This window comes from Talaromyces proteolyticus (assembly GCF_021365285.1).
Source record: "Talaromyces proteolyticus strain PMI_201 chromosome Unknown BGW36scaffold_11, whole genome shotgun sequence".
NCBI classification, from domain to species: Eukaryota; Fungi; Ascomycota; class Eurotiomycetes; order Eurotiales; family Trichocomaceae; genus Talaromyces; species Talaromyces proteolyticus.
Genome location: NW_025764287.1, coordinates 784736 through 812198, shown reverse-complemented (window position 1 = coordinate 812198; position 27463 = coordinate 784736). Strand labels below are relative to the sequence as shown.

The 27463-nt window shown below is 47.5% G+C and overlaps 9 protein-coding genes across 9 annotated transcripts; 4 read left to right on the top strand and 5 right to left on the bottom strand.

Moving 5' to 3' along the window:
• Positions 1-629: 629 nt before the first annotated feature.
• On the top strand, positions 630-2213 carry BGW36DRAFT_363094 (uncharacterized protein; the record flags this gene model as incomplete). The annotated part of the gene is made up of 1 exon (XM_046214436.1): positions 630-2213. The coding sequence occupies one exon, from the start codon at positions 630-632 to the stop codon at positions 2211-2213; it is 1584 nt and encodes a 527-aa protein (XP_046068079.1).
• A 425-nt stretch (positions 2214-2638) lies between these two features.
• Positions 2639-5490, bottom strand: BGW36DRAFT_304157 (putative arsenite resistance protein Ars2; the record flags this gene model as incomplete). Its single annotated transcript, XM_046211940.1, has 3 exons — positions 2639-3298; positions 3355-5360; positions 5418-5490. The coding sequence occupies 3 exons, from the start codon at positions 5488-5490 to the stop codon at positions 2639-2641; spliced, it is 2739 nt and encodes a 912-aa protein (XP_046068078.1).
• Positions 5491-7404: 1914 nt separating this feature from the next.
• On the bottom strand, positions 7405-8885 carry BGW36DRAFT_41329 (CCAAT-binding transcription factor subunit). Its single transcript, XM_046219244.1, has one exon. It carries the CDS (start codon positions 8766-8768, stop codon positions 7686-7688), a length of 1083 nt encoding a protein of 360 aa, XP_046068077.1. The 5' UTR covers positions 8769-8885; the 3' UTR covers positions 7405-7685.
• A 725-nt stretch (positions 8886-9610) lies between these two features.
• Positions 9611-11529, bottom strand: BGW36DRAFT_431311 (uncharacterized protein; the record flags this gene model as incomplete). Its single annotated transcript, XM_046220967.1, has 3 exons — positions 9611-9696; positions 9884-10233; positions 11255-11529. 3 exons carry the CDS (start codon positions 11527-11529, stop codon positions 9611-9613), a joined length of 711 nt encoding a protein of 236 aa, XP_046068076.1.
• Positions 11530-17003: 5474 nt separating this feature from the next.
• Positions 17004-17815, bottom strand: BGW36DRAFT_431310 (uncharacterized protein; the record flags this gene model as incomplete). The annotated part of the gene is made up of 3 exons (XM_046220966.1): positions 17004-17384; positions 17439-17470; positions 17524-17815. 3 exons carry the CDS (start codon positions 17813-17815, stop codon positions 17004-17006), a joined length of 705 nt encoding a protein of 234 aa, XP_046068075.1.
• Positions 17816-18407: 592 nt separating this feature from the next.
• Positions 18408-20758, bottom strand: BGW36DRAFT_303394 (uncharacterized protein; the record flags this gene model as incomplete). Its single annotated transcript, XM_046211873.1, has 3 exons — positions 18408-19637; positions 19717-20202; positions 20306-20758. The coding sequence occupies 3 exons, from the start codon at positions 20756-20758 to the stop codon at positions 18408-18410; spliced, it is 2169 nt and encodes a 722-aa protein (XP_046068074.1).
• Positions 20759-21669: 911 nt separating this feature from the next.
• BGW36DRAFT_304022 (putative MFS polyamine transporter) lies at positions 21670-23302 on the top strand (the record flags this gene model as incomplete). The annotated part of the gene is made up of 5 exons (XM_046211931.1): positions 21670-21776; positions 21842-22759; positions 22841-22928; positions 22990-23044; positions 23100-23302. The coding sequence occupies 5 exons, from the start codon at positions 21670-21672 to the stop codon at positions 23300-23302; spliced, it is 1371 nt and encodes a 456-aa protein (XP_046068073.1).
• An 853-nt stretch (positions 23303-24155) lies between these two features.
• Positions 24156-25039, top strand: BGW36DRAFT_437919 (uncharacterized protein; the record flags this gene model as incomplete). Its single annotated transcript, XM_046221476.1, has 3 exons — positions 24156-24537; positions 24619-24707; positions 24763-25039. Exons 1-3 carry the CDS (start codon positions 24357-24359, stop codon positions 25036-25038), a joined length of 546 nt encoding a protein of 181 aa, XP_046068072.1. The 5' UTR covers positions 24156-24356.
• Positions 25040-26058: 1019 nt separating this feature from the next.
• On the top strand, positions 26059-27457 carry BGW36DRAFT_348173 (uncharacterized protein). The gene is made up of 4 exons (XM_046213260.1): positions 26059-26325; positions 26378-26676; positions 26738-27090; positions 27148-27457. Exons 1-4 carry the CDS (start codon positions 26248-26250, stop codon positions 27282-27284), a joined length of 867 nt encoding a protein of 288 aa, XP_046068071.1. The 5' UTR covers positions 26059-26247; the 3' UTR covers positions 27285-27457.
• Positions 27458-27463: the final 6 nt, after the last annotated feature.

Below are 27463 nucleotides of genomic sequence, written 5' to 3'. Positions count from 1 at the left end.
AGCATCATTATTATCGAACCAGATTTAGCGATGCCTGAGAGCGCACATCGCTCTAGCAAGAGGAATAACGGTCGATACAGATCCCCCATATTGTGACTATTATCACTTGATGACTTGGGGAGTTCCTTTATCAGGTTATCGGCACTGAGCACGTAGGAATTGCAGGACCCTATGGTATTGGTGATATAGCAGCCATGACGTTAGAGCTAGATGTATCAATGTACTCATCCCTTGTGCCTGCAGGTGCATTGCTGCAGTTTGCTGAGAGACGCATAACCCTACTTGACTAGGCGATAATAGAAATTTTGGTCAGCACTTTATTGTTTAGACTCACTCGAATGCAGCAGTAATAAATAGACCGAAGGAAATCCCATATAGCTATGGCGCCCTTGGGAAGTGAAGGAACGGCGTTGAAGGGCCTCCAAATAAAGCCTTTTTTATAAGTGGCTCCTTCCTCACCGCCGACCCGCTCTTGCTCTGCTAGAACATCGCAAACAGCAACAACAAAGTCACTCAACAAGCTGACCACACCATTTTTTGCTGTCGTGGCTGTGGCACATCATTGCAAGGGACTACGTACGGCATGAAAAGAGCTATTATTCCGCTACGTCTCATCGTTTGCGGGGTACATGGCAGGCCACACCGAAGAAATCCTCGTCCACGTCGATGCGCCCAGCGGGGTTAGGGATGATGCCGCATATCGCTCACTTGTCGACGCGTATCTAGGATTTGAATCTATCTCACGGCAGTGTGTATACGGGGCGGTGGCGGATAACGAGTCAGAGAACGAAGCCAATCTGGACGCGACAGTGGAGGACCTTACCTCGTCGCTGTCGTCAGCCTCTGATCAACCACGTTCACAAAATAATCATGACGAGACATGCTCAGTCAACTCAGGCGATGAACTACAAAGTCTCTTAGCCCCACATGAATCGAAAACACCTGCCACGATACAATACTATTCCACGGAAGAAGATAGCGAGCTCTCATTCCAGGCTCCTATTCCTTATGGATACCAAGCTTCTGATGGCGAAAAGCGGAATTCCCTGGCACATACTAACCATAATAGTCCTGAAATTCATCACAACAATACTTCTCCGCTTGTACAATCGGCCAATACTGAATCCTTGACATGGGACACGCCGTTGGATACGATTCCCGACTCACAGCCAGTTACTCCACCACCAGAGGATGTTACAGACCAAACCGGACTTGAATCAATCCAAGTTGACCGATCATACGTGCCTGATACTATTCGGCAATCCAAGCGATTCAGGGTGGAAAATGCCGATGGGGGTACAGGTTCAGATATCAATGATGAAACGAGGATACCGTCATCAGTTGCTTCATCACCAAGTTCCCACGAATCCGATCAATCAGAACCCGCAGCCCGGCGTCAACACACTAAAAATGTCTTCAAGACATCCCCTGGTACATTTAAAACACAAAGGATAACTAGTAAACGGAATAGCAACAATTCCCACCAGAGGAGTCTATCTCACGGCAGTAACCATACCAGTAGAGCAAAAACAAGCAACACCACAGCCTCCATTACATTAGAACAGCCAGCTAAAAAGCGTCAAACGCTCCCGCAAACCACAGAAGCAATATCCCTCGAGAAGCTTCCTCTTGAAATCCGCGCTCCCAACCCCGCAGTCTCGCACGAAAAGTTCCACACGCACATCACTCCAACACTCGGGTCTCTTGCCAGTCGCATGAATCTCATCTCAAGGTTTAAACCATCCCAACAAACGCGTGATCTGTATCCGCTCGAACGCGGGTACTGGCTCATCCAAAACCTCACCATCATCCACGCAGACCCGCCCATCGATTTAGCCCTACCGAAAACCCCTGACAAGCCTACCCACATTTGGACTCTGGCATTCTTCTCTCAATTCTGGTGTTTCCTCCGTGACTTCCTCGTCGAAGGGCGTGCTGGATGGGGCGTATGGTGTCTCCTCGAAGCCTGCCCGGACGAATCTAATCACGAAGAACAAGGCAAGGCGTCAACATCATCATCATCATCATCCCAATCGGCTAATATTAAACCCTCCTCGGAGCAAATAAAAACGGTAAATCTAAAAATATATACATGGGGAGAGGTCGTGCCACACATCTACATGCTTCTCTATCTTGCAACCGAGCGACGGATCAGGAATATCAGGGACGTCGAATGGAGAGATGCGAGAGACGAAGTTGTTATTAGGATGTAACAAGTCTCCATTCCTTGCTTATTCTTTCTCGATTACAAGCACCAGCGGTTTATATACACAAAAGAATCTCTCGCTGAATTCTTTCAATCTATTCACAATGTATGGCGATTACTATTCGAGGTATCGAATCTAATTAATCGAATCCTATATCCATTCTTTCCTACTTAGGCTATTGTAACATTGAACATTTGAAATAGAGGATTTTGCAATGGAATGTTTTCATCCTTGAGCTCCATTTTTGCAAGAAAATCCATGCACGATGCATGCAGCAAGTAGAGTAAATATAGTACAACAATTCAATGCGGTAGAAGGGAAAAGAAATAACCTCGGCACCATATGCATTTTAAATCAATCACACCACCAAGTTTAGCTTCGGCTTAAATAGGTTGGTTTCTTTTCATCAAAAGAAAGGATGAATGATGGTGCTAATAATTCAGCTCTCCGCCTCCAGAACCCCCAACAGCGTCCAGATCTTCATAGCTCTTCAGGCTGCGTCCTTGAACCGCTTCCCGAGGTCCCATTGCTTGTTGGCCGATTCCACCGTCGGGGAATGTGCCACCGCTAGGGCCACCTTGGGCAAACATGGCTGCAGCGGGGTGGCCGGGTGGTATATATGGCATGCCGACCGAATGGCCGCCGGTTTGTAAACGACCACCAGGGCCAAACATGTTAGACACGCCACGAACGGGGCTAAGCCGGCCGTAGTTTGCGCTGTTGCCGCGAGGGCCGCCGCCGCCACCGCGACGGTCGTATGGGCCTGAACGATGGCTGTTGTATCGTCCACCGCCGCGACGTATGGCGCCGGTCGGATGGTGCATGCCTGCTCCGTCGCCGGACATCATTCCATTGAATCCAGCTTGGTTGACGCCCATGAATCCTGGAAAGTTGCCACCAGGCATGCCCTGGAAATTGCCAGGGACGCCACTACCATTGAAGTAGGGTGGCATGTTTGCAAGGTTGAACCCACGCGGCGTACCTGGGGTTATATGGTTGCCAGCGATTGGGAAGTGGCCGTTGCTGTTTGCATCAGAGCGAGAAGGTGCTATGTGTGCGGGGTCCAGAACATATTCGTTCACGAGTGAAAGCTGAAAGCAATAATGTTAGATCAGGTTACAAACACATAACGATAGCAAAAACTCACCTCGGTCTTGATATTCTCATACCACTCATCGTGTCTTTTCTCGATATGTTTGCGCCAGAAGTGGTCGGCCTTGAACAATTTGGAGCATTCTGGAACTTTGCAGCGGAATTTGGACTCATCTTCCTGCTTAACATACTTGGATAATTCGTCCTCCAAAGCTTCCTCAACTGGCTTTCCTCCCAATTTCAAAAGATCGACATTTTCTGGTTCCAGAATCTGAAGCAACTTGTCCTCAAAAGTCTTCACCCAGTTAAAAGCGCGTTGCAACTGCTGTTCCGCTTTGGACAGCTTCTGTGGTCGCCTCTCTTCAACTGGCGACAACTCTTCACCTTCCTCCACTGGTTCTTTCTTTTTCACTGGAAAAGGTTGACCCATAGCGCTGGCTTGAGCAACTTGCTTGGCTTGGCTTGTCAAACCGGACCTTGGTCGACGCAAATGCCCACCAGGACACTTTCTAACCAGCTCGTGAACAGAGTCACTTTCAAAAACACAGAAAAAGCAAAAGTTATACACGCGTCGAAGATATTCAACCATCAAATCCAGCTTCTTTTTCTTCACAAGAAGATCCTCGTCGTCCACTTCTTCCTCCACTTCTATTTCCTCGCCTTCTTCGGCCTCCCCTTCATCCACCATATCATCTTGTCCTTTCTTTGTACTAGCCAAGCCGCCCACAGCTGGCTGCAGGAGACCTCTTGATTGTAAATCTTCCACGCGCGCTTCGATCTTAGCGTAGCCATCTACTTCGCCCATTTCTGAGTCCAATTTGCTGACGAGACGACCTGCAAGCTCAACATCACGTTCGACGCGTTCCCGGGCAGAGAAAAGATCCCAAAGAGCTTTCTTTCGCGGTTGAGAAGGAGGTACATGGACGCCAACATGACAGACAAAATCTCCATGAACTGGGTCGTGAATAGTCTTGTCATTGATAGCTTCCAGGGCTTTATTCGCTGTTGACGTATAATTGCTTGTCCCGTTCGCAACGACTTCTGTGTCCATTTCCTCACCCTCCTCATCACGACCATCACCCCTTTCAACAAATGCAGGTTCCTCGGCTGCAGGATGAAGCATGATCCATCCCATGCGGTGAAACTTTTTGGACGGATTAGGATCGCTCAAACTGAGGCATTTAAACCCTCCATCTTGTTCTCCAAGGTGTTCCTTGCAGAATTCCTCAATTTTATCACGGCTTACATTCGGAGCCAATGTTTTGATCAGCAGGGCCGGTTGTGCCAGCGATTCATCCCGAAGTTCTGCTCCTCGTGCAGGTAGAAGATCCAAAACGCCAAGCGTCTCTCCAACTGCTGTAGCTTCCCCCTCTTCCTTTTCAATGACACCGCCTGCCCCGTCACTCTCACTTTTGTAGATACCTTCTAAAGTGAAATCATCGAAAATCCCAGAATCGATATCTCGTTCCCATTGGTCATAAGTACCTCGGCGGAAGTCCATTAAACGCCGGCGTAACGGATTTCTCACTTCTGGAACATATCGCTCTTTGAACCACTCCTCACTCCGGTGCTGCTTCACAAATGCTCGGGACATTTTAATTTGCAGCTCTGCTTTGTACGAATCATAGGCTTCTTGAATTTGAGCCCTCTCCTTGTCTCGGTCCTCGCGAGCTTCTTTTTCACCCTTAACACGATCCGATGGGTGTCGGCCGCCATGTTTCGCGCGTTCCTTTTCCTCCTTAATGCTCTGTTCAGTCCTCCACCACTCAGCAAACCAAGTAAACCCGACCTGGAAATCAAGTGACATAGGATTCGGAAGAGGATTTGTTGGTATTACGCGTTTTCCAGCATCTTGACCAGGAACGTATCGATCAATGTTCGCAGCAGCAGGGGAAGGTGGTCTACGTCGGTCATCGCGCTCCCTAGAAGTGAAGTCGCGACCGGCCCCGTAGTATTCGTCTCTAGTCCTGGTACGATCCGTGGGTTCGTATCGATCGATCATAGGCGGTGACCGCGAGCGGCCGCGCCCGGTACCACCACGACGGCGGTCTTGGGAAGCACCTTTTTATATATATATTTAGTCAATGCGATCATTTCTTCCTTCTTCATGTATCTTACCAGGTGAACGGCGACGAAAATCATCACTCTCACGACCCCTGCCAGGGGATGTGTGACCATCATAGGAATCCATCTCTAAATCAGAACCAGCTCCTTTTAGTACGACAAAGCTTCCAGAGCGCAACAGAATTTCTCTTTAGTGTCACGTTGCCAAGCCGCCCATATAACCTCCACACGGTATCGCACTTTCGTTCGGAAGGAAATAGGAAGGAGCGTAGAAAAGAGCTAATAATCGAGATTGTGAGTAATGGATTGAAAAAGAGAAGAAAATAAGAGCGAGGGTTTCTCGTAAGGCGAATAGCAAGGGGGCGTAGAAAATGAGAGACAAGATGATAGAAGAGCTAGGCCGGTACTTTGTTGATGTCGAAAGTACAGGCTTTCAATATCCAACCACGGAACATCCAGCTCTGTTCCCCTAGAGTGCAAAGATATCAAGGTAGGATACCCGAAGCCTCGGAAAGGGCAGAGCAGGAGAGAGATCCATTGCGGATCAACGCTCTCGAGACCATGCGCATTCCCCGGCAGACACCTTGGGAAGGCATTGGTGAATGGAAGAAATGAAGTAGATAAACGAAGGAATGGGTTTATTCCAAATTTACAAGAAGAAAGACTGGTTCAAAGGGAGGTGGCAAGTGATTATGGTCTGAGTCAAGGGAGAGGACAACAATGAATGATGAGGTGGAAAGGGTAGGCTACCTACAAGAAGCCCAGAAAATAAAACGATGACGGTGGAATGCACCAGTAGATCAAGTGACGTATAGATGCAGCTATCCCTGGCAAGAAGACACTGGGGATGTGGTCCAGAGAGCTGAGCTGGTGCAGGAGGAGAAGGAAGTGGCTGGAGTTGAGGCCAAAGACGGGGCGGAGAGCGTGCCGGGACACTAGGCCGAGAAGGGAGTAGCCAGGTCCAGTCGCCGATATACCGATGTTAGTGTCGGATCTGGCTCCCATGTGCAGTTTTCTCTGAATAATAACATTTAAGTACGGAGCACATTACTATTACATCGCTGCATATTATATATATTCTACAGTGGTGTATCCAGTCACAAGGCTATGGGAAATATGCTGGATTATTTACTTCTCACTATCCTATGTAGCAACAGTGCATACCTTACAGTAAGCATCCTTGACCAGAACCAACAAGCAGCCATCAATACAACGCACACAATTCCAACAGTAAAATGTATCTGAATGTTATTGTAGCTCCTTCAATCCCAAGTTCCTAGATGTGCTGTACCTCAATACCAAGAAACATTGGACAGCAGGCAGTGTCCACAGAGCAGCCCGAGAAAGAGCGTATGCAAATTACAAGTTCTTTTTCAACAGTATAAAAACAACGGAATCTCGATTGAAACACTCGGGGAATAAGGGAGGAGATAGAAAAGGAGATTCGTTAAATAAAGGGATATATGGTGAGTCAACAGCCTTCGAGAACGAGAACAGAGGCGATAGAAAGAAACAAATCGCAGGGTATTTCTAAACTCGTCTCGAGCGGCAGACTCACTTCAGACGCCGCGGAATTTCAACATGGAGAACGACATCAAACAAGATCAGACAAAGTACATCCGGGTGCTTCGACAGTGTCTGCGATTTTGCACATGGAGAAAAGTTCAAACTCTCGCCACCCGTGTCCCGGGCCTGTAATGCTGACATACAATTCGTCCTGTTGGTGTTTCAGTTTTACCAGTGAAGGATGCCACCTCTAATTGCCAACCCAGAACCCAAATACAACAAACATATAACCTCATCAAAATACCCATTTGACATTAAAAAGTTCCTGTGACGGTGAGCCTCGAGCCCGGATACTAGGCACGTAGTCGATGCGGACAGAAGCATCTGGTGTGCCGACCGTAACTAGATTTTGCCAGAGAGCAAGTCCAGACAGGTACAACGCAAACATCGACGAGGCCAAGGGCACAGGGGAATCAAAGATATGTCAAGTGCAGAGAATAACAATAATCACAACACCATTCCTCCCAGAAACCACAGTGAATAAGCAGGTCATCGACGCGTGTAAATAAACAAATTTGATCAAATGAAACAGAGAGAATAACACAAAACCGGGGAGAAGAAAAAGGAAACCAATAGCAAATCCCACATCGCTTGCTAGAAAGGAAGTTCCGCGAATGATCAACCAGTCGTTCATGTTTCTGTAGTTAAAACAAAGCCGTCAGCAACGGCCGAGCGCGCAGACGAACGGGCACCCGAGGCTGGAACTCTGGCGAGGGGCATTCTGGAGCCGGAGCGCCAGATGGATGAAAAAGGTACTCAACCATCTTCATCGGAAGGCTCGGCATCTTCAACATCTTCGCTTTCTTCGGCGCTAGTGCTGGTCTTAGTCTTCTTTGAGGGGTTGTCGTTACCATCGTCAGCTAAGCCAGACTTTCGTTTCTGTGCCGATGAGTTGGTCTCACCGGCTGATTTGGCCACATCTTCATCGGCAAGCTCTCCTGGTTTGCCTTTTTCCATCGCTGCAACCTCATCTGCTGTGAGGAAGCGTCCACCTGGACCACGAGGCCGTCTCATGGCATGATTGTGTCGAGACTCATGCAAGTACGGTTTTCGACCCTTCGATGTCAACCTTAGTTGTTCTTCCAGCTTTTGTCGAGCAACACGTCGTTTAAGAATCCGATGGAACTGCTTCGCATTCACGTAGAGGGGTGATTCTTCCTGCGTCGCACCAGCAACGGCCTCGGTGTTAGGCGGTGCCTGCTGGACCTGGGGTTGTGGTGGTGGGGGCATCGCTGGTGGAACACCTGGGCGACCTACATGGTTCATCACTGGTTGCGCATTAGGAATGTGTGGACTGCCAACGTGACTCATACGACGATTTTGCTGCATCTGGGCATTCTGTGGCATCTGGACCTGGGCAGGCATCGATTGCATTTGGCCAGACACCTGAGTTGGAGATCGAGGATTTCGTTCATTCTTCACTTGCACACCAGCCATGCGCGGCGAACCTCGAGGGCCTTGCGCCATTTGTCCAGCCATCTGATCTTGATGCATCGGATAAAACTGTCCTGAAGCGGCAGCGGTGGCCATGGCAGCTGCTTGCGTAGGCGAAATGCCATATGGAGGCTGCATTGTCGTCGCCACACCGTATGGTTGAGCAAAATTCATTGGCTGATGGACAGCACCAGGGGGATTCTGGGATTGTTGGTAGTGGCCTTGGGGAGGCATAATTGGAGAAGCTTGGTGGTTTTGAGGCATGTGCGCCTGTGGGTTTGTCGGCGACGTCATTGAACCGACTGCCTGGCCAGCATTCTGTGCATTTGGATATGCACCGGCCATGTGAGACGGGGCATGAGGGTGCTGGCCATGAGGCTGTTGATATTGGGCGGAGTACTCCATCGTGTGGTGTTTGTTATGGTGACGGCGCGCTGGCGCTTTCCGTCACACGAGGCAATAGGCACTGCGATAGGGCGGTTTGCTTGTAGATGGGAAGCGTATAAAACAGCCCAATCACTGCAATGTAAATGTTGGCGCGACGAGAGCGAAAAATAAAAGAATTTCCAGGCAACCTGTAACACTTCAGCAGTGGTCCTAGGGCGTTCTGTTTTGTCAAAGAATGGGTATGAGATTGTGATGGGGTTAGAAGCGTTAGGCGTTGTGAGCAACCTGATTCGATGGGCTACCCGACAAGGCCTGCAGCCCCAACAAGTCGCATCAGCACCTAGTGCAGCATCGGACGGTCACTGGACCTCGGATGTGGGACGGGCGGGCGGGGAGAAGACACAAACAGCTGAGTGGAACAGAAGCACACGTACCTGTTCACTTCAATGCGTTACCAAATACAGTGATCCTTGAATACTTTCTGACGTCTCACGATCAAGTATGTTTGGTGAATAAAAAGAACTTCCACGGCGAACCCAGTTCTTTAGTGAAATCCTTTCTCTTTCCTCAGGGTGAGACGTGGTTGGGCTCTGATGCAGCTGGAACAGGGTTGGACACACCAAAGAGATGATGCGTTGTCAGAGGGTGTTTTTGAGGAATTCCTCGTGGCGCAGGTAACTGTGTATCAAGTGCGCAAGGCGACTACGCAATATACTTAGCTGCAATTGGGGTAACAGCTACCTAGTTGGCCAACCGGAGTCAATGGCAAGGCAGCGAATAACAGCAGATGAGGCGGTGTTCTGCACGCCTCAAAGCTGGTGGCCTGCGCTATTCCCAGAGGGGAGCGAGTGCCTTAGGTATCAAGGGCGTAGGAACGAGGAGAGCGCGAAAGCTGTCGTCGGGCGATGCAGAATGTTTGCGCTAGACGGGTACTGAGAGGTAACTGCTGCGAACGTTAGTAAATCTCCCACAACACAGAACTCTCCAATAACAGCATCATTATTCGGGCCCTTCCTAGTCAGAGCAGGCAGGGTCGGGGGCAATTGCAATTGCAGTGGGCAGCGAGGGTGGATGGGCTAGTTTGAGGGTGTATGCGTTGGCAGTGCGGGCGCTTCATGCAGTCGAAGACATACCTTGTCGATCCAAGTCAGCAGCACCGAATCGCGAGGCAAGACGAGCAACGGTGCGGTTATTTCGCGAGTGGATCTGGATTGAGAAGGCTGCTTTCGATTGACGCGAAGAGATAATGGCAACTGAAGTGTATTGCGACGAGCGCGCAAGTTGACAACAACAGCGGAGATATAGATGAGATGCGACGGACGCGCCGGGTGTTGCACGGGTCGCAAAAGGGTAAGGCGCTAACCAAATCGTCGAGACTGCGATGGGGCTTGGCGGCACCACGACAAGGCTTGACAGGTCGCGGAGGATGAGCAGGGGAAACGATATTCCTTCACGACTCAGCGGTACCCAGCAAAGAGTCAAGCTGCAGATGCGACAGTTAGATTTTAGCTTATTTTCGGCGAGGGCATTGGGGGAGATGGATTGTGAATTGGCATTGGGTCGAGGAGGGAGAGGGAGCAGTGTGTGTGGCGAGCGGCGCTGGGGGGAGGGGGGAGCTAGCCGTGTTGGGCTCGGCGCGTCACTGCCAAAACAGAGGCTTGTTTTGGGACGGGCAGGCAGGAGCAAAGAGGCAACGCGGGCAGGAGGCAGTTGCTAGAAGGGGAGGGGCGCGCTAGTCTTGTTTGGGGGCTCGACACAGTCGCCGGTGTGCTAGGCTGTGTGCTGTGCAGCTGGCCCCGACTGAGAACAGTGCTAGGAGTGCGTCGTAATAGCAATGCAATCGAGCCACGATGCGCCGTGCAGTGATGGCGGTCGCGTCGTGCAGCAGTAGAGAGCAAACCGAGCAGAGTCACGGGGAAACACGGGGCCAGAGCGGAGAATGCGACATTCAGACTGATTCGCCGAGCAAGAGCGAGGTCATTGTCGAATTGTTCTCCCTTTGGCCGGCGTCCGCTGGTTCCGTGACCAACCGCAGTACTCGTCACGCTTGAACAGCCGCCCGGAGGCGCCAGGCCGGAAACGGAACACGTCTGCGCGCGTAGCACGTCCGGCTGTCTGTTGCGGCCATGGTGGTGGCTGGAGGATGGACAAGCTCAGGAATGACAGATCACAGTGCGAAAAAACAGCGAAAAAGATTAACAGCGACAAAATACAGGTGAAACAAGACCCAGAGCGGTGCTGGGACCGCCACAGTTGCACTGTACGCCGGCGCAATAGACTGGGCAGTGATGGCGATGACAATTGTGATATGGTAGGCAGGCAGGCAGATAGGCAGAATGATGTGTGGTGGGCAATCTGATGGGCTGGCGTGGTGTAACCAGCGGCTGGATTGGAGGGAATTTCGACTCACCTGCGACGGTGATTTGCTCACAAGGGCAAATCTTTCGCAATAGTTGGCAGCTGCTGCTAATCAGAGAGCACGGCTGCAGGCGCGGGCGGCGCACTGATTGGAAGGCGGGTGAAGGCAGGTGGATAGACGAATGGACAGAGAGCGAGGGAGGGAAAAATGGTGATAGGATAAGCTGGGAGGAAATCGAATTGGACGCTCGGATTTGAGTGGCAGAGAGCAGGATTCACGACCAACGAGAGGAGCGCAGAGGAAGAAAGCCGCAGCGAGCAAAAGGGCGGGCGATGGGGCATTTGTATTGGGCGCCGTGCTGACTGGCCGCCGCGACGAGACTTGCAGCCTTGCAGCCTTGCGACTGGCCTGGGCAGGCATGGCGGCTCCGGCGGGGACTGACAGTACCAGTACAGTACAGTACAGGTATCTATTCAACATCACCTACTGTTATTACTATTATTATTACTATTATTGCTATTGCTATTGCTATTGAAAACGTTTCTTCTTCTGAATACTGATCATTTAGGTGTATGTAATGTATTATTATCCTCCGAACTCGTCGTGTGGTCAGACCCCGGCTGCTCTAGCATGTTGTGCGACCACCATCGTCGTTTGCAGGTGCCGGCCCCGGGCTAAATCGTGACGGCGCTACTACTATTTGTTCCTTTCGACTGCACTCACAATAACAACAATCGCCCATTGAGCCGCCTTTCGAGATGGCTTTGCTTTTCCATAGCAGTATTATACAGAATATGTACCTAATATAAACAAGAATGGTGCACTCATGAGCGATCGCATTGTGCGGTGACTCATCATGGCATCATGGCTCTGGCTCATGACATTCTCCCGGTGGCTGCCCAAGGCATCCCCGTTTCTCCCCGTCAGCTTCTCTGTCCCTCTCTTCCATGTTGACACGTTCGCCGTGACGTGTGAGCTCGGATTTCAGCTCCAGGGCTGCTCTATTTCGTGGCGTGGCCCATGCAGTCTGCAGTAATAATGTATGTATTATTATTATAATAATATATTAATTAAATGATGCATATATTCAGTCCATCGCCACCTTACCGTATCGGTGATCTCGTGACTCCTCGGTTCAGCCCGTGTCGCCGGGCATCTGATTGGCCAGTTCTCTCTCTTCCCTCCCTCCTCACGTTGTCTGCCAAACTGCTATCTGGTATGGTATTATCTGTGAATCTGTAAATAATCAGATAGGCTTGTGGTAATACGTGGTAATACCCCGTAAGTAATGGCATAATAATAAGCGAAGAGAATACGGCAATTCATCCGGCATCAATACCTCATTGCAAGGACAGGGGTCCTTGCTCCTCTGATGAGTCCGGCTAAGCTTGGTAGCACTGCTTCACTGTCACATTTTAGTCGGAGCGACCCGGGGTCTGCGTGCAAGCGATCCCTGCCACATTATTGCTGCTTATTACGTATCGCATTGATTCAGTCTTCAGCATTGATACCATCGTACGAATATTTGAACAGATTGCGGAGTTTTATGTTCTGCAGACTCTGCTCCTCACCGCCCAATCTGCGCGCGATCCTCAATCGATGAGCTGACCGCCTCCAGAAACGTTCCGTAAAGGGTCCATGCCATGACGCTGTTTCTTTTTTTGGCCCTCCTGCCTGACCGCTACCAATCTCCCTACCAATCTGTCGGTGTAGCTGCTAAAGAACAATACGAGACACTATTATGTCACGGCCCTTCAGCTACGAGCACTGGCTTTTCACCGCTTGGATTATCCGCTACTGTTTGCTAGGTGTTCAGATTCAAGAATCGGGTGTCCTTGAAATCGCCGGCGAATCGGCGCAATGATTATTGCCGGAGGGTTTGTGATAGTCCGACGAATAGTTAACTCATGCTCATTCTCACTCGGGAGCTGGAATTTGGAAAGCTTATGGTGAGCTTATGGTGAGCTTTGGCGAATTGGACGGGAGAAACATACCCCATCCCCCACACGCCGCACCGGCTGATCGTTGACGTCAAGTTTCATTCGTAAGATCTCTTTGGATGGCTATGGAGGCAGCTATTGTTGGCTGTAGAGATGAGATGGCCAGTCTTCTAGAATACCCGCCAAGTCTTCCAAACCCACTGTGTGTTTCTGCCCTCTGACCAATAGCAGTCGCCATCAGACCTCTGTGGTCTTGGCCAATCAGAGGCTGGCTATAAGTGACTGAGGCAAGTGCAGACCGGTGGTGTACCTGAGTGCCTGCCGGCGCGATCCAAGAAGCTCCCTTGACATCGCCAAAGACTGCTCTCATGTGTCTGTCTAGCTACTTGGTATCATAGTTATTACAGTAAGTGTCTACATTAATACCAGATCACGAAAGCTAATCGCTGAACTACAGGGTGCTTGGTTACGACCAGTAATAGTTTTACCTTGGCTTCGAACGTGACCAGAGCAAGCGCTGACGATCGCAGTCAAGCCTATCATATCGGCTAGCTGTCTCGCGCTGCATTTCATCGCAAAGGCAACCCCATGATTACTACGGTACAGGCCTGTGGTCGCACCGGTTAGCAACTACCAAAAGAGGAAGCGAATCCCACGAATGACTCGAAGTATCGAGTGCAAGAATCTATTTCGCTACGATCTACCACTTGGGTCGTTTCGACTTTCAAGACACCGCCGTGCTCTAGCCATCGGCTTGGCCAGGAGATATCACGCTGAGCCATTACTGTTGCTTCCTTCGAGCATCGACAGGACGCTATTGGATTGAGGGTTTCTATAAAACGTACTAGTGAGCGAGCTTCCCTTTGGGTCATCTCCAAGCCACCAAGACTATGAAATGCTGGTTATGGCAACGAGCTACGAGACCATGTTCATCCCAATTACCGGAGAGCACCAATAGTATCCAGCTGCCGGGTATACAATCGCTTCTATTCAGTCGTCCTGTGGCAAACCCTATTCTGGAGCTTTGCGCAGGAGCTGTGGATTGTACGCGCAAAACAGGATATAATACGACTATGTGAATGCCAGAGCATCAAAATTGAGCTTTCCTACCTAGCAACAGGCTGATCCATCGATGAATGGACTCCACATGCTGTCACCCAGCTAGTGCAAACCTATTCTGCCCGGGGATGGTAGATAGCTCCAAAATAGCTCCAAAATAGGTCTTTCCCCGAAGCATGTCTATCTTCGTGTACACTATAGGCTATCACAGCTGGTCTAGTCGAGACTATCATATGACATGGTATTGCGGGACGGGACGGGCGGTTAATTTTCCTCGAGACGATGCAGAACAAAGGCCTATCTCGAAGGGCCACCCACTATCTGGACCCAGTGTCCGGAGGCCAATCGGATCCCGATTACGCTGTTTCCAACGATGATAGGACAGTCGACTCACCACTTGCAATGATGGGGGACATAATGGGCTATGCTGAGTAACTAGTCTCACGTCGGAGAGCCAATCCATGAACTGGGGACGCGTCTGGTCTTTATTCCAGGTTTTGGGTATTGTTGTCTACGGCTGTTCTGTTACATTTGCTTCTACACACTGTTTATCATCCGTCTCAGTTTGGGCATGAGTAGCAAAAGACATTACCCCTGACCCAGGACGAGAATAATTCCTTCTGTGAATCTACACTCGTGTTATTATTACGACAGAGAATGGATTTGTGGATGCCACATCACCGCGATTACCGATAGCCCCGGCGATCCAAGAGTCCGACGACGATTGCAATAGAATTGCTAACATCTCGAAATCAGCTAGATTAGCAACTCTATTTTATTCACGCCTCCCATTCGCGAACGTGGAAGCGTGTTGCCATAGACAACAAGTGCAGACCATCCTCTTCCAGAAAAGACCATGCTCAGGGAAAGTCCAAGGTAGGTGTGAAAGGCGCGCAAGCGACTTACAATCTTCATCCAACAAAGTGTGAGCCATCCCAGAGACGAGCAAAGAATTTAAACAATTTCACCATCCAAGTAAATCCCCCCCTCACGCCACTCTTTTAAACAATTTCCTAAAATCCTCTGTGCGAGCGATTAATAATTAATCAAAGTTGAAAATGGTTAGTTTATCCACATTGTATGCTATGTGGCCCAGTGGCGTTGGTTGTGCCAGCTCATCAGCGCCAGCTGGCATGGACGGGTCAACTAGTCAACTATAATAACATCAATCTCGCTCTGTGTGTTCTAAAATTATTTGACTCTGACAATGCATATAATTGATTGGGATTATTTCTGAATATAGGCTGGAAAATGAGATTCGGTGGTGTATCTACAGGTCGTATTTTAGTGTTTTGTGCTTCACCTGGCGTTCCTGCATGTGACATATTTTGCATACATGACATCAAACGGGTACCTACCTGTACGTAGCTTGGTTTTTCGGCGTAGTACATATAGTAGAAATGTCAATATGTATCATTGATTAATCCACATATCAATATAATATATGATACCATACAATAATAAACCAGCACGATAGGCAGTACATATTGATGTACATGTATTGAGTTCAATAATGCTGATACCTGCAATAGCGATACCTATGAGAAGGCAGAAAACCGCCCCAAAACGTCTCGAAGTCGCCAAACCATATTTCCCTAGGTAACATATAAATCAATTCAACTGTATTTTCTATACAACGTCTTCAAAATTGACTACAATTTTATGGATTGACGGTATTATTAATTAGCAATAATATCAGCCTCCGGGGCCCATAAGGTGCCAGCGTGTTGCTGAGCGCCAATAGCGGGAGATGAGGTTCTTGAATACCGTTAGACTGGAGCGATATTCAACCATAAAATAATACTAAATGGCACATGCGATTTGGATACGTATCAGACTTTTGGCGACGTATTATAAAGGGAGACGCCTTATATTTATCTAACTTTCAAATATAATACTAAAGAGCACGTTCCTTCCTACATATGATTGGGAGCGCGGTGAAGCAATATATCGGCATGCGGTATTGTATATATATGTATGTATATACACGTATATTGGATTCCTACATGTAATCTTATTCACTGTCTGCCCCGCTCCCTGTCTTGCTTGCTCCCTGCCTCGAGCGCTTGCCTGCTTGCTTTAAACGCATTGGTAAGCCCCTAATATTGAAGTGTTTAGTGCGTTGCTTACATGACTCTCTCTATGTGGTGCGCGTGTAAGGCTTATATACGCAGACAAAACTTATATATACAGATAGGGCTTTTATATATATTAAAATGAATATATAAATGGTTATAAAATATATATATTCTTAATAAATATATCTCAACATAGGATATATATTTGAATTTATATACAATCTTATGCTAGAATATATAAAAATTGAAGACATTGCTATAATCTTCAACGGTAGTAACAACGTATTAGGGCAGTAGTAGAGTGGTGTGAGGGAACCCCCCTATTCCGTTATTGCCATTATTTTAGGCGCTATATCAATAGAATTAATAAGAAAGCTTTAGTATACCCTATCATTGTATTGGGGGAATCTATGGCATAGGGAAATCATATGATACATGTATCTGACAACTGCTAAACCACATTTCATGAAATTGGAATTCATACTCTGTTAAAAATGTCTCTTCATCTCGCTCAGAATTGTTTCTCTGTTCTACTGTAAAAAGCATTCCCTACTTTTATAACGTGGTTGACAGGGCTTGAAACATGGCAAGACTAGATAGGAAACTATAACGCAAATGATAGAAGTTGGGGCCATTCCCATCTGTTTTAACTGGAGCTCTTAGGTCTAAGCTATTCCCAGGGACAATACGGCGAAAGGGTTCGTCTGTTTGGTAGGGAAACCCCCTCATCCTATCACGCATTAGCGCTACCCATTCAAGTGCATAGCAAGTATAACCAAACTCCTCACCAACAACCATCATGACGCTGCCACCTAATTCAAACATATTTAATAATAAAACTCGTCACACTAAGTCCCATTTTCGCCTTCGAGCAAATTGTACTGACTGTAAGTCCCGTAATGCCCACGGCCTCAGCATGTTCAGGCCCATCCAGCGCCCCAACTGCATCTCCCAGTGCCCTACCCAGGTCCAAGTACGATTTTTGGCAAATACTATTCGCAACAAGCACTCCATTTTTATCCCCGTTGATTATGTCCAGGGCGTTAGAAGCTTGCTCGAGGTAGAATATCGGGATCGCCGCGATGTCTGAAACTGAAGCGCTCCAGCGTTTGGGGACCTCTTTGTCCGCAGCGGAGAAGTGCTTCATTGTATCTACGGCTGTAGTAGCTCCCATGTCACATAAATTCAGGATCCAGAACTAGAAAGTTGTCGTTAGTATTTGTCCTTGCCCAGTTGGACTGTAGATACTTACCGCTTGCCAGGTGAAGACCCGTTCTGAAGGACCTCTCAAATCGCTAGGCTTAGGATAGGCAAATAAGGAGACATGTGTGCCGTACAGAGGACGATATTTTCCAAAACGCTCAGTGTCTCATCGTTGCTCGGGAGAGAGATTATCGCCCCAATCATACACAGTGTCAAGGGGAAGGTCTTGAACGTGTTATACACTGGTTCAGTCACGGTGAGTGTTGCATCTGAAATTATCTCTAACTCATAACTAAAATGCGCTCCTCTCTCTAAGTACGCTCGGAAAGTCTGTGGGTTCAACATAATTTCCAGCCTGGGCAGAGCATGTTTCTTCCTAGCCTTGAAGAGCAACGAAGTCGGAATGGTAGCAATAGGCCTGGGCATGGCTATGAGCAGGATTGGGGTTGTTGTAAGCAGCAAATCCAGCCTCTCCCTATCCTTGGTCCCGCGACTGACTTAATAGACTATTTCATGGCTCATGAGGCACTGGGGTCGTAGGGCCAGGTTGTGGATCATTGCCTTCACGCTGCTGTCTGGCAGCATCATCGAAGCTGTTGCAAATATCCCAGCCTCGTGACATTGCTGTTGCCGTCTATATCTACATCCAAATATACTATCTCCTCTCTACTGCTTTCTTTCCTTCCTTTCTTTTTTCAGCTGAACAGCTAATTTATAAAGACCGTTCGCAGTCTGTTTGGTGAGACAGCCGTCTACTGTGTCGACAATCCCAAGAATGAGGGCAATTGGCTGTGCCCACTTTGCCCGCAGGCCATATTCCCCATGATATTCCTCGCGGGTAACTACTAGCCGCCCCTACCCGCAGAGAGTATATTTGCTGCGGATAGCTGTATCTAGCCCTACACGTGTAGTCCTGAAGGGTTAGACAAGATTACAAGTCATAGTTATGCATTGCACACGCTTAAGTAAGCCACACTGGCCAGCAGGATGATTATTGAAGCAAGATGGACTGATCTCGTCAAAACACACCTGAGTGACCATCATCGTTCAGGCATCCATTGATCACCGCATTCCAATCCGGCAAAAATAGAATCTCTGGCATTGACAGATCCGGAGATGAAAAGAAGTTTTGGTTGGAATCAGCCACGAAATCTTGACCCAATTCGGGAAGGGTGGATGCTCCATGCGCTGTTGCTGTCGTGCGGGTGGGCGGCGGGATTTCGATATCTGGAAGAAGCTGCTGGGAAGTACGACTTTCACCACTGATGGACAACTGGGTCTCAACATCAGGGGTGTCCACAGATAGCTGGGCATTTTGTCTCAACGATAACGCTTGAAATCGGAGCAGATTGAGACATTTCCAAATGCTACCGTGCCCATATTCAGCATCGAGCCCCGCCGAATGACCATGAGGACTCATTCCGCGAGGGAAGAGCTCTTCGACCAAAGTCCACGCACGTTCTGTCCTGAATCCACGGGGGTTGCTACATAGACAGCGCAGAACGTAGGCGAGGGCGTACCATTGCGTGTACATGCTGAAGAACCATTTGAATCTGGAAGCAAGACCCTCCTTCAATAACACATAATTACTTTCCAGCCCATCACAAGCCAACTTGAAAGACAGCTTGAGTACGTCAGAAGTCGCACCACCTTGTCCCTCTTTTTGCTTTTGCATGATGATCTCCTCTCGTAGTTGCAGCACAAAGTCCATTTTCTTGCTGGCAGTGGTGAGATGTTGCATTGCAATGCGCGACAGATTAGTGGGTGTTCTAGACCCAGATAGAAGACCATATTTAGCAAACAAATATTGACCATGCTCCTGAATAATTTTTCGCTTTTCTGTGATACCAAGTAGAGTATCTGCGGAATGTTGCCCTTGAGTCTCAAGAATCGGATGTAGTAGCCGGCATGACTCAGTTTGAATCAGAAAGAAAGACATTTCCGTCCAATCATCCGACTCCACTGGCAAGGATGTCATGCCTGGATAGATTTGATTGTCATTCACATTCAAGGGAAGCCGTAGTCCCCGGTTCATGACATCAACCGTGGGTTGAAGTCCTTGGTCCTCCGGGGCACGAGAGTCAAGCACACATAGATGCCACCAGAGACGAAGACGCATTTCCGTCTCAAAGAGACTCAGTTGGAAGCAGGCACCATCTCGGTCCAGGCCAATCGATTGGGCGAGGCGGATCGCCAGCCCATTAAGGACCCATACACTCCGGCCAACTTCATGGACCCGTAAACAGGTCTAAAACAGACGTGGTCAGTTAGATGGGCAAACCGAGTAAGGGTACGTGATAGATTCCAGGGCGGGCCTCGGTACTCACCACATAAATTGCAAGAGCCTGTAATGCCATCATTTCAGGTCGATTCATGAGATCGGTTACCACGAGAAGTCGGTCCAAGGCCATCTTATACTGTTTCAAGAGTACTGGCTTCTCCAAAGGTAGTTCGATGGTTTCATTCTCATTATCATGACTAAGGGCCGTGACGGCGGCAAAATAGATGGCAAATGTCAATGCCACTGTTGAAGATCCTGCAGATTTGGGGTCCAGAATGGTTGCAACAACAATGGACTGGGTGGTTGGTATATGCAAAATTTTGAGGACTGGATCGACCAACTTGACGTACACAGTCCATAACCGAAGAGCTAATTGGGGATCAGGATAGAGTTCCAGCACATCGGAAACTATTTCTGAAGGAGCACAGGTGCATGGCTGCGCAAGAAGTGTATGATGAGCATTTGTACTCTTCTGAAGCTGCGAAGGTGGTATTTCTAAGCCAGTAGGTTGAGTAATTTTGATTTCTTTTTCCTAGTGGATGCGTCATATTAGCTTGGCCGGGGGGGATGTAAGATACCTTTATGGAGGGAAGTAAAACGCGAATAAATTCCAAGAAGAAATCCAGACTCACAACTTGTCCATCATTCAATAATAGCTCCCATGTTGACTTGCGGGGATGTTGATTTGCAGTTGCATTGACATTTGTACCAGATTGAGGCTGAACCTGAGTTTGAGACTTGCCACCACTATCACTACTACCACCCTCCACTACAGATTCCGTAGCGACTCGACTACTCTCAGCAAAACGTGATAGCAAATTTTCAATTCGTTCCAGGCGGTTGGAGATGTTTTGGAGAGTGGGGGTTTTCCCTGCCGTGTCGCTGTTCTTTGTGGGATAAACGCAGGTATAACCATATCTTGAACAGTTGGCGCAAGGCACTCCATGATCGCAGCGGACCTTACGCCGATGACAGCTCAGACAGGACCGTCCCCCTGGTTTGTAAATTTGCAGGGATGATTCCCGGAATGGGTGTGCCTTGTCATTAGTACCGGAAGAGACAAAGGGCCTCTTTTGAACTCTAGCCATAATCGTTGATGTAAGTCGCTCAATGCTCATGAAATTGGGGAGAAAGACTGAAGAGAAAAGCAAAACTATAATTCATTCCAGCAAGCGGCTCGAAGTTGGAAAGAGAAAGTAACGACAAGAAATTATTGCTAGGAAATGCTCTGTCCTTGCGAAGGGAACTTGTGGTGTCTCCTAGGCCTCTCGGGACCGAGATGTCCGCGATTTTGACTCATCCACCGGCATTCTCGGCGCCGGTGGATCCGTAGTCAAGATACAGTGAGATTAATAATATTTGAATATGGCACTAGGGTGAAATTACATGTTATAATGAGAGGTTTCTTGGGGTTTCAGTTTATTTAAATTTTTAGTGCTTACTTTTATTACCGCGCTACATTGGCATTCAAATATCATTCATCCCACTGTATCTTAGCAAGTTCAGACCATCTGGCGAGGAAAGCTAATCCTTTTCAGGTTCCCTGTATGGGGCTTTCATAGCTCAAACGTGGGCGACAAGCTGAAGGCGCAGTTCTAAATTTTTGCAATTGCTACACGGACCCCTACAATTCAGCGCCGATGGACGACCAAGTCCGACTGCCCGACGTCGTCCCAGGCGCCGGTGCAAGCGTTCCTCAGCACAACGAAAAGGAGGGAAACAAAGGAGAAAAGGAAAGGACACATGCCGATGTCTGACTATTGCGCCGACAAGTGGATCACCATGGAAGATCCTGTTAGTATAAATGTATATCATTATCATCCCATCTCGTCCATTCAAGTAGTAACAAAGCACACTCTCCAGAGACTGAAGTCTACACATCAATTGCAAAAGGCACCCTATTTGATTTGATTGGGCACCAGTGGTACTCAATCCCTAGGCCCTTTCATTACGGGAATTGAGAAAGGCAAGCACCAGTCCCGTCCAGTCAACGTTGGATATGATCGACGAGCACCATGAGCCCCCTAAGGCCGTAGAAGCCACGAGCTGGAGTCTGGGGTCGAAAATTTATCACACTGCTATCCCCTGCTTCCTGGCCTTTTTGATGTAGGTTTTGAACAACCCGAGAAGCATGTCGTGTACTCCTGCTAACTAAGTCATAATTAACTAAGCACACTATCCTCGTCCATCACAACTCCTGCCTCCTCTTCGCTCATGGCTGAGTTCAATATCAATCGTACCGAATCCTTGCTAGAGGGAACCTTATACATGTTGGGGTTGTCGTTCGGTCCTCTGATCCTGGCGCCACTGTCAGAGTTTATTGGACGTCGTTGGCTGTACCTGGTAAACTCATCAAGCATAATCGCTTTCGCAGGAGGTTCCGGAGCTGCACGAAATTTTGCCACACTTTTGATCTGCCGTTTTCTCTGTGGGTTCTTGGGATCAGCCGCAATTGCTATGGGTGCGGGAACACTTATCGATGTTTGGGGGCGGGGGATATCTGGAGGGTTGGCAAGGCTTCTCTTTGTTTGCGGCCCATTCTTTGGACCAGCCATGGGTCCATTGGTAGGGGCATACGTTATGCACGAACACAATGGCGATTGGAGATGGACTCAGTGGACCATAGTCTTGATTGGAGCACCTATCTGGATTCTGGCTCTTTTCATGAAGGAGACTAGTCACTTTCAGATCGAACGCGGTGCTAAATACTCAGGCCGGTTTGGCATTGTGCAATTGGCCTTGTCAACACTCAAGGCTGCAGTGTTCCGTTCGATGGCCATTCTTGTTACCGAGCCTATCGCGTTATCCCTGACTCTGTACACAGGATACGCATACGCAATGGTCTTCAGCTTTTTCTCAAGCGCCACTTATGTCTACTCACTTGACTATGATTTCAACCCTCGACAGATCGGCCTCTCTTCTATCAGTGTGATTATTGGTTATATTCTGGCTGCTGTCATGTATATGATCGTCGAGATGACACTTTATGCTCGAGCCGTGCGGCAAGCACCCAATGGCCGTCCGGCCCCAGAACACCGACTGTACGCCGCTATGGCTGGAAGCATTTTCTTGCCCATTGGGCTATTCTGGTTCGTTCTAATATTTCCTGTAGAATGCCAACTTAATATTTCGGTGTCAAGCTAATCTTCATATTTCTCTTGCAATTGCAGGTACGCATGGGAAGCGCACAAAGGCGGCGATTGGGCAGCACTCATGGCCAGCGGTATCCCATTTGGTCTTGGTGCTTTTGTTCTCTTTGTGAGTATTCCAGTATCCCTTGTGAAAACCAGAAGTTTCTTACTGATTCCCTTTTTCAAAGCTGTCCTCAATAACATACCTTATTGACTCATACGGGCCTGGTGCCGCTGCGTCTGGTAAGTTTCCTTCTTTTTGTTTTAAGCCGATAGTGCGGGACTCACACTGCAACAGCCCTCGCTGCAAATGGATCTATTCGGTACCTCCTAGGAGCGGTATTACCTTTGTTCACCATTCAGATGTATGAGAACCTGGGCATCCATTGGGCTGGAAGTGTGTTTGGCTTTCTGTCTTTGGGGCTCCTTCCTATCCCTTGGATACTCTTCAAATTCGGCCATTTGCTCCGGAAGAGGAGCCGTTTCATAGCATCTGCATGAACAGAGTAAAAGAGAACAATGGTGGCAAACCTAATGACACAGTTGGAGCAGCGCCAACTCTTCTATTTGCTTACCAATTGGCAAGTACCCCTGAATCTGTATTCTTAGTATCCTCGTTTCGCTAGAATTTATATCAAAAAAGGCTTCGAAGCCCCTCCTCGTGGTGCAGCCTGGTAAAATCTTTCATGTGATGATAGCTAAAAGTAAGGTAGCCAATATAGGCCCCTTCGAAGCCTAATATTCTATGAAGATTGACAAATAATGCGGTAACCTAGAATTTAATTTAAATGCTCTCTATAAAATATGAGAGAAGTTGACCTTCTATGAATAGATACTGACGTCTTTCCTCGACTATAGTATCAGTTAACTGTATGGATTTCATAACGCCCCTCAATAGCCCGCGGGCTAATGATTATCACTCTTTATAAATAACGACAATACAGCTCTCCATTTGTAAGATCTTGATCATATTACTGGTATTCCTGTAACACGGTCTTGGTAGGGCCGTGTCCGGGGGTGTCTGGTATTAGGGCTTGGCAGGACAACTCCGGCAAGAGTTATATGTCTGTAAAAGATCTTCTATCTCTCTATATAGATAATGCTTTTCTATAGAATATTCTATTAAATATAGATAGATTAGTTTTAAAACTTAGATTTATAAATCCAAGCTTTTTTGAATTTATAAAATAATTAATAAATAATCTAATTAAATAATTTTCAAACGTCCGTGGAATATGTTAACTCGGGGATAAGGTCACTCTGAAAATCTCTGGCTGCCCCACCAGCAAGTACTGTGGGGGAGAGATTAAGCTGCATTGAAACCTGGGGTACTTAAGAGACGTCAAGTAACATACTTCAGCATGAAGAAACTCTCACAGAATTCTGCATTTTGGAACAATAATAAAGAGCCAAGGTTGATGTAACTGCTTGCTGCAACTGGAACAGTTTTCTATTAGGCTTATAAAAGGGGGAGCAACGAAACATCAACAGTCCACCTGCATCCTTTGTCGCTCAACTGATTTTTGTTGTTGTCTTCATAGTGTTCAAACCGAGCATGGCCAAATTAATGTCAGCATTGGAAGCGTCGTCCTACCAGCATCCAAACCTAAATGGGCCATTTGGCGTGCTTCGTAAGGAAACAGTCCAAACCATGGTGGAAAGGGGTTTGGAATATTCTTCATTAGCTGAGCACCCGCTCTGCATGGGTGGAAGATCAGGACCCATTTGGGCATGTGGTGGCGCAAACGTACCCCCATAGTTACGCAAAATGCTCCACTGGTCTACTCGAATCCTTCGAAGAACACCTTAAACACAAGTTTCCCGATTTATGGCGAGTCGTGTTATTGGTCCCCTAACAAATAGGATGACAATGAAGATCAAACGAGTGGCCAAATACCCCGACTTAGTACGTTAACTCCAATTTAAGCGCTGCTGAGACCTACCTATTAAAGATCTGGCAGTTTATCACAGGGGTTCGCATTGCAGAGGTCGAAGCAAGCAGAATCCTGGTTAAGTACGCTACTTGTTCTGTGGTACAGAAGGCCTTGATTTCTGAAAACGAAGACTGGATTGTGTTCTTTGACCACAAGAGAGGGGGGAAACCCAGTCTCATAGAAGAAGGTGGTGAATATGGTGATATGTATGTTGCTTTAAAAAAGCGCGCGGCAGAGTCCTCCCATACCTTAAAGACGTGGGAGGAGAAGCAAAACGCAGGTAACAAGGGCGCAAAGCTTTGAGATATCGAGATTTTGATTAATTTGATTTCATCAGCTAACCGACCTAGCCGCCCTATAACGTATTTCACAAGGGAATGGGCTAGACAATCGAATAGGCCACCTTTTCCACCCATAAATGGAAATTTATAAAATTTAGTTATTTAATACTAATAAATTACTGAACAACTGATACTATGAACTTTCCTTTTTTTTTTTTGAAAAATCTGAATTAGAAATACGTTATTCTATTATAGCAGATCTCCTCATTATAGAAATATGAAATCTCTAATGAATACATATTCTATCTATTTATATCCTTAAGTAACCCAATTATTCATTTTCAAAATTATAATATCCCAACATTCCCAGAATCCAGACCAACATCAGTCAGCGGCACAGCCACCATCTCCCCATTACGGTTGAGCGGTACGAGCATTGTATTTTGCGGACTAGACTCTGTCAAGAACTGGAAGGAACACGTATCTTTGAAGATATTGGGAGCCTACTCGATATATGATTGGCTGTGAGTGTCGGAGGAGATACAGCTATATGATGCTGCCTACACGATTGTACATAGTAGGTGTGCAAACATTTGAAAAGTACACCAATATGGATTTATCAATTACTGTAATCAGAGGCAATACCACATTTTAATATCGTGCTTAATATTCTCTCTAATCGATGATAAAGAAATTACTCCTTATATATATGTAAATTTTATTATTCGCTATGCTCTGGAGTATTCAAAAAATGTTGTTTTGCATTCGAGAGGAATTATGATAGCTGTTAGGCTCCATTGACAGCCCACTGCTGCCTAACAATACTTATTAATATTCAATAATACTTTATACAAGCCCTAACATCTAAATAGCTTTAAACGACCACACTTCCAACATCGTTTACATAGACCCATAGGGTATGACATCACTAATTGGCCCTGATTGGTCCCGGTCGGCAAAATGCTACCGCTTTCCGTGCGAGTCTCCACTTTTACGTCCGCAAAGGAGTTTATGGTCGTTGCGACGCGTAAAAACGGATAGTCTTGTCCCGAAGATCTGGAGAAGAGGGAGTAAAGTCGGATCTTACGGCGCAATTCGTTAGAATGCGTGGCCTTGGGAACTATATAACCATGGAGGTTTGCCAGGTGCAATGTTCAACCAGCGTCAGATATCAAACCGATAAAAAAGGCAAGGGAAAGAATACTGAAAAGGAAGAACATCAATAATTATAATGGAATTCAAGCCCCGCTTTCCGACCTTGGCGAAGACGTCGCCGAAGTCTTTGATAAATCAAGGTTCGCCGATCGTGGTATGTATCGAAAAGCTTAGAATGCGGAAAGAGATGGCTGATCATATCGTAGATTCTTCGCGATCAGTTTACGATCTCAACATGGCTCCTTTTGGGAGCCTCCGTTAACGTAGCGCTATCGCTTCTTCTGCCCCAGAGCTCCATCTACATCGGCGGACTTATGCTTTCGGTTCTGGGCTTCCGCGTCGGTCTAGCTCTGCTACAGACTTTTGGTATCCTCCATAATCCTGGAATGGACAAAGTCGTTCTAGGCAAGGTCTCGCCACAGATACCGGATGTATACGGCCACTTGCCTACCGAGCCAAGCCAGGAACGCGTTGTCGTATTGTTGGTAGGCTTTAGATCGAATCAGTAAGGAACTAACAAGCTTCGGAATTTAGTTCTATAGTGACCCCACTAACACACCATTTAGTCCCCTGGGTGCTCTCGCCCCTGGCTTCAAAGAAACCACCAACGGGTTCTCGGAAATGCTCAAAGTACTGGATGGCCCTGAAGGACGCCAGAAATACGGATTCCTTGGCATGAGCTCATACATGGGGATGGAAAGCTCAGCAGCGAATGAGATCATATCGATCAGCTACTGGCGCAATATCGAAGCTATCCATGAATTCGCCTATAGTCCCGTGCACAAGGAGGTGTGGGATTGGTGGAACCGCACGGAAAAGAAGCATGATCATATTGCCATCATGCATGAGATTTACCGTGCAGAGGGTCGACAGGGGGCCCATGAGGCAGTATATGTCAACAGCAAGCCTACGTTGCTTGGTGAGTTTTGATTTTCTTCTTATGTAGTAATGGCAGAAGTCTGACAGAGGTATATAGGCGGCACTGCGTATCCCACGAAAGAAAAGACCGAAGAGAAAGAAGATGAGCTGGTTTGGAGGAGTCCGCTTGTTGAAGCGAGAAGAGGTGTTCTGGCATCAGGCAAGGGAAGACTGGGACAGTTGAAAAGGAGTTGAGCGAATTTGGCTTCTTGAACATCCCCACTCACGATGGCGGCTGCAATAAATAACAATGACCCGAAGCTGTGTGAACTTGAATTTTGTGTACTATATATTCTTTCATGTAAATAATAATTGTTTAGAAACCTTTCCTTTGTAGCTATAAAGGAATATAGGGTGTCAAATACTTACTTCGT

What these genes read in the sequence shown, in the direction of transcription:
- BGW36DRAFT_41329 (XM_046219244.1), bottom strand. Translation starts at nt 8,768, where the DNA reads ATGGAGTACTCCGCCCAATATCAACAGCCTCATGGCCAGCACCCTCAT.
- BGW36DRAFT_348173 (XM_046213260.1), top strand. Translation starts at nt 26,248, where the DNA reads ATGGAATTCAAGCCCCGCTTTCCGACCTTGGCGAAGACGTCGCCGAAG. An exon ending in ATCAAGGTTCGCCGATCGTG is followed by an intron (nt 26,326 to 26,377) that starts GTATGTATCGAA and finishes ATCATATCGTAG; the next exon opens with ATTCTTCGCGATCAGTTTAC. An exon ending in GTAGGCTTTAGATCGAATCA is followed by an intron (nt 26,677 to 26,737) that starts GTAAGGAACTAA and finishes CACACCATTTAG; the next exon opens with TCCCCTGGGTGCTCTCGCCC.